Source organism: Phacochoerus africanus, chromosome 10, assembly GCF_016906955.1.
Source record: "Phacochoerus africanus isolate WHEZ1 chromosome 10, ROS_Pafr_v1, whole genome shotgun sequence".
Taxonomy (NCBI): domain Eukaryota; kingdom Metazoa; phylum Chordata; class Mammalia; order Artiodactyla; family Suidae; genus Phacochoerus; species Phacochoerus africanus.
Window position 1 is genome coordinate 125,427,195 of NC_062553.1, and position 6,000 is coordinate 125,433,194.

The 6,000-nt window shown below is 42.1% G+C and overlaps 1 protein-coding gene across 1 annotated transcript in view; it reads left to right on the forward strand.

Annotated features, from left to right (window-relative positions):
- The window catches only part of HPGDS (hematopoietic prostaglandin D synthase), a 30,216-nt gene extending 27,441 nt beyond the window's left edge, over positions 1-2,775 (forward strand). Inside the window, exon 6 of the mRNA XM_047798981.1 lies at positions 2,455-2,775. Within this exon, the coding sequence (XP_047654937.1) occupies positions 2,455-2,619 (165 nt within the window). The 3' untranslated portion in view covers positions 2,620-2,775. The remainder of the gene's footprint in view (positions 1-2,454) is intronic.
- Positions 2,776-6,000: the final 3,225 nt, after the last annotated feature.

The following is a 6,000-nucleotide window of genomic DNA, read 5'->3' on the forward strand; positions in this document are numbered from 1 at the left end:
CTTGGCTGCCCTCTAGCCTGGTTGACTGCCAGGTTCTGCTTTGTGTGGGGGTTGTTGCCTGCTGGTTAGCAGGGCCTTTTATGAAATGGCTGACTGCACAACTCACAGGGGGGCCTCAGGGCTAGTGCTGGTTCACTGGTGTGTAGAGTCAGGGTCCAAAAGACTCTATAGAATTGTTGCCACTCCACTGATGGGTGAAGTCAGGTCCTGGGGTTAGTGCCAAACTATTGGCAGGCAGAGCTGGTCCTGGAGTCTGGCTTCAGGGCCCAGGGAATCCAGATCTGGTGTCAGATCGATTACTGGTGGGGAGGGAGCAGTTCTTGACAAGGTTGGATCCAGGGTGTCCTGAAGCCTGGTAGTGGGTAGGGCCAGAGCCCAGCATATCCCAGGGTAGGGTCTGGCCTGCTGTGAGCAGGCAATTGTATCCACAGGCTGTAGGATTGTGGTTTTCTTATATCTGATGTCTGCTCCTGGTTGGGTGAGGCTGGTCTGAAGGCTAGTGCCTGTCCATTTGTGGGTGGAGCCAAGTCTTGGTCCTTTTGTGGGAAGATCTGTGTCTACATGCATGTCTAAGGGTAGCTCTGGGCTCAGAAAGTCTTAGACAATCTGTCTGCTGACTGGGTGGGTCTGTGCCCCTTGACCAATAAGTTGTCTGGCCTGAAGCATCCCAGCACTGCTGCCTAGAGGTCGCAGGGTGGCGTCATGTTTTGGTGCTAATGACTAGAGGGAGGATTCCACAATGGTGCCCACCTGCACCAGTGTTGGTGTGGTAAGCTCCCAAATATGGCTGCTGCAAAGTTTCTCTGTCCCTGTCCCCAGGGTGAGCCGCAGCTGCCCCTCACCTCTTCAGAAGTCTAAGACCAACAGGTTGGTTTGGCTTTGGTTTCTATCAAATTGCTGCTTTTGTCCTAGGTCCTGGTATATGTGAAATTTTCTATGCACTTATCTCCCCCAGTCCTTTGGGACTCCTAAAATTAAGCCCTATTGTTTTCAGAGCCAAATGCTGTGGGGGCTTGTCTTCCTGGTGTGGGACCCCTGGGCTGGAGAGTCCCACATAGGGTTTGGACCTTTCACTCCTTTGCGAGAGCCTCTGTAATATACTTACTCTCTAGTTGGTGGATTTCCCACCTGGGGGATTGGGACTGGATTATATTGCAAGTCTGCCCCACCTACCCATCTTGTTGTGGTTCTTTCTTTGTCTTCAGTGGTAGATTTCTCCTGGTAGGTTCTGGTCTTTTTCACTGATTGCTGTTCTGCAGATAGTTGTGATTTTGGTGTGCTCCTAAGAGGAAGTGAGCTCCCTCTGGGCCTTTCTACTCCCTCATCTTGGCCAATCCCCTGAACTACAGTTTATTTTCCTGCTTCTAAGGTAAAAGCTGCATCAGAGAAGGGTTTGTTTCACCTCTTACTCTTATATCTCAGCACCTAGACCTGTGCTGGGCACACACTCCATAAACTCTAACCAGCAGATGACTAGTTGACAGGTGTTTAGTAAGCAAACTCACAAAAAAACCCCCCAAAAAACTAGCAGTTATGATGATTAGATTTCAAACAAAAGGACAACTAACAATAGTCTACATTGAAACTTCACTCTTTATATGGAGCTAAAGTAGTATCATCCATATTAGTTTCTAGTCACAAGGGAACAAAAACAAGTGTACAAGACAAAAAAGGTGTACAAGTGTAGGGCTAGACTGTCATCCTAATATTGTACCAGTGGCCAACCTTAGGGTTATACCAATAGTCAGACACATATATCTTCTGAGGTGATCCAATATAATTAATATTAGAAATATTTAACTTGAAACTGTGAACTCTCTAAGATAACTTGCATGCTAGTCTCCTTTTTACTCTGCCATATAAAGGAACAAGGTAAACAATAAAATGAAATAATCACAAAATCCTTAAGACAGGACATCATTCCTCAGGACTAGTGTGGACTCTTCTATAAGATCTCATTTTAGTAAAAATGCATATGCATAGAAAAATACCATAGGAGTTCCTGTTGTGGCACAGCAGAAATGAATCCGAATAGGAACTATGAGGTTGCAGGTTCAATCCCTGGCCTCCTTCAGTGGGTTAAGGATCTGGCATTGCCGTGAGCTATGGTGTAGGTCACAGACGAGGCTCAAATCTGGTGTTGCTGTGGCTCTGGTGTAGGTGGGCAGCTGTAGTTCCAATTAGACCCCTAGACTGGGAACCTCCACATGCTGCGGGTGCGGCCCTAAAAAAAAAAAACAAAAAAAAACACATATACACACACAAAAGAAAAATATCATATACAGAGGTGTTAATAAGAGTTACCTCTGGCTGTTGGGAGTACAATCTTATCTGTAATTTTCTCTCATACATTCTGCTTTTGTGATAACATTATTTTGAATTAAAAAGAAACAATTTTCAGATTAAGAAGTTTGGTCTTCATGTTCCTATGAAATTTTTTTTTCTTTAAATTAGGTAACTTGGGCAGATTTCTACTGGGAAATTTGTAGTACCACACTTTTGGTCTTTAAACCTGATTTGTTGGACATCCATCCAAGGCTGGCGACGTTACGGAAGAAGGTCCAAAGCATTCCTGCCATCGCCAACTGGATACAGCAAAGGCCCCAAACCAAGCTCTAGGTGATGTCAGCTGCCTCCAAACTTTGTTATCCTTTCCGGCTTCACTTCCATCAGACAAGAAGCTCTATCAGCATGCCACACTTTGCACTCTTTCCTCCCCAGCTCCATCAAGACTTCCACTTTTCCATATTCTGCTTATTAGGAAAAAAGAAAAATGCCTTTGTTTCCTGCATGTTTTCTTTTCTCTTCCAGTATAGCTTCATATCATGTATAACTGGGGAAAAACATTAAAATGCAGGCAGGCCTCACTTTGCACTGGTTCTTATATGCATGAATTCCATTCATAATGGTTCAGTCATATAACACATTTTCCAAAAAAAAAAAAAAAAGGTGTGAGCTTCAGTTATCATGGTATATTATTAACTCTAGCTGCAGAAGTACAAACTTCACTGCTGGCCCTTCAGTCCACAAATCACTATGTAAGTAACAGATGTGTATCATGACCAATCACTTCACTTCTTTCAAAGTCTGTTAGTCACTGTACATCCGTTATTCACACACAGAGCAAAGCACCTAGTGGCGCTGCTTGCTTCTCAGTGATAAACCCACTTGGAATTTTACAAAAATGGATAATTGAAAAGGGGAACTCACCAACAAAGACAAAAGTGCAATAAAGAAATGACAAGTGATAATGCTGCAGTTAAACTCAGACTGAACAGAAATGGAAAGAGCTAACAGTAAGAATGTTGACACTATTGCAGTTCAAGAAGCTCTAGATATGTAGCCGGAAGAACTTGGTGAAGGCAAACTTACTGACATAAATGAGAAAAGTGGTCGTGACAAAGAAGATGAAGGTATCTCAGAGGAACTGAGATTGGCAAAAAAATACCCTCACATTAAAAGGTCAAGAGAATGTGGAGACAAGCCACAGATGGGAAGAAAATACTTATAAAAGGACTAAAGTATACAAAGAACACTTAAATGTCAACAATAAAATGAACAACCTGATTACAACATGGAAAAAAGACCTGGACAGAGAAACACCTCACCAAATATATACAGACAGCAAATAAGCCTGTGAAAAGACAGGCTTATTGTTGCTTGTCTTAGCAACATTATATGTCACTAAGGAACTCCAAAATAGAACAACAACTTATCATTACAACCTATTAGCATGGGAAAAAATTCAAAATACTGATAACTACAAATGCTGGCAATGATGTGGGGTAACAGGAAGTTTTATTCATTGCTGACAGAAATGCAAAATAGTACATACAGCTTGGAAGAGTTTGGTATTCTTACAAAACTAAACCTAACTCTTAGCATATGATCCAGCAATCACACTTTTTAAATTTAATGGCTGTACCTGTGATACATGGAAGTTCCTGGGCCAGGGATCAAATCTGAGCTGTAGGTGTGACCTATGCCACAGCTGCAGCAACGCTGGATCCTTAACCCATTGTGCCACATTGGGAACTCCCACAATCACACTCTAGAATTTGCCCAAAGGAATTGAAAACTTATATTTACACGAAAACCAGCACATGGAATTCCTGTTGTGGCATAGCAGACATGAACCCTACTAGTATCCATGAGGATGTGGGTTTGATCCCTGGCCCCGCTCAGTGGGTTAAAGAATCTGGTGTTGGGAGGAGCTGTGATGTAGGTAGGCAGCTGCAGCTCTGATTCAACCCCTAGCCTGGGAACTGCTACATGCCACACCTGCAGCTCTAAAAAAAAACAAAAAAAACCCCCAAAAAACCCCAAAAACCAGCAGCACATAGGTGTTTGGGGCAGGCTTATCAGTAATTGCCAAAACTTGGAAGCAACCTAAATATCCTTAAAGTAAATTGTGGTACAATGAAACAGGAGAGTATTACTTAGTGCTAAAAAGAAACGATCTATCTAGCTATGAAAAGACAGAAAACTTACATGGATTTTTTTTTTATAATTTTTTTTTTATTTTCCCACTGTACAGCAAGGGGGTCAGGTTATCCTTACATGTATACATTACAATTACATTTTTTCCCCCACCCTTTCTTCTGTTGCAACATGAGTATCTCGACAAAGTTCTCAATGCTATTCAGCAGGATCTCCTCATAAATCTATTCTAAGTTGTGTCTGATAAGCCCAAGCTCCCGATCCCTCCCACTCCCTCCCCCTCCCATCAGGCAGCCACAAGTCTTTTCTCCAAGTCCATGATTTTCTTTTCTGTGGAGATGTTCCTTTGTGCTGGATATTAGATTCCAGTTATAAGTGATATCAGATGGTATTTGTCTTTGTCTTTCTGGCTCATTTCACTCAGTATGAGAGTCTCTAGTTCCATCCATGTTGCTGCAAATGGCATTATGTCATTCTTTTTTATGGCTGAGTAGTATTCCATTGTGTATAGATACCACCTCTTCCGAATCCAATCATCTGTCGATGGACATTTGGGTTGTTTCCATGTCCTGGCTATTGTGAATAGTGCTGCAATGAACATGCAGGTGCACGTGTCTCTTTTAAGGAGAGTTTTGTCCGGATAGATGCCCAAGAGTGGGATTGCGGGGTCATATAGGAAGTTCTATGTAGAGATTTCTAAGGTATCTCCAAACTGTTCTCCATAGTGGCTGTACCAGTTTACATTCCCACCAACAGTGCAGGAGGGTTCCCTTTTCTCCACAGCCCCTCCAGCACTTGTTATTTGTGGATTTATTAATGAGGGCCATTCTGACTGGTGTGAGGTGGTATCTCATGGTAGTTTTGATTTGCATTTCTCTTATAATCAGCGATGTTGAGCATTTTTTCATGTGTTTGTTGGCCATCTGTATATCTTCCTTGCAGAAATGTCTATTCAGGTCTTTTGCCAATTTTTCCATTGATTGATTGGCTTTTTTGCTGTTGGGTTGTATAAGTTGTTTATATATTCTGGAAATTAAGCCCTTGTCAGTTGCATCATTTGAAACTGTTTTCTCCCATTCTGTAAGTTGTCTTTTTGTTTTCTTTTGGGTTTCCTTTGCTGTGCAAAAGCTTTTCAGTTTGATGAGGTCCCATGGGTTTATTTTTGCTCTAATTTCTATTGCTTTGGGAGACTGACCTGAGAAAATATTCATGATGTTGATGTCAGAGAGTGTTTTGCCTATGTTTTCTTCTAGGAGTTTGATGGTGTCCTGTCGTATATTTAAGTCTTTCAGCCATTTGGAGTTTATTTTTGTGCATGGTGTGAGGGTGTGTTCTAGTTTCATTGCTTTGCATGCAGCTGTCCAGGTTTCCCAGCAGTGTTTGCTGAATAGACTTTCTTTTTCCCATTTTATGTTCTTGCCTCCCTTGTCAAAGATTAATTGACCATAGGTGTCAGGGTTTATTTCCGGATTCTCTATTCTGTTCCATTGGTCTGTCTGTCTGTTTTGATACCAGTACCACACTGTTTTGATGACTGTGGCTTTGCGATATTTCTTGAAG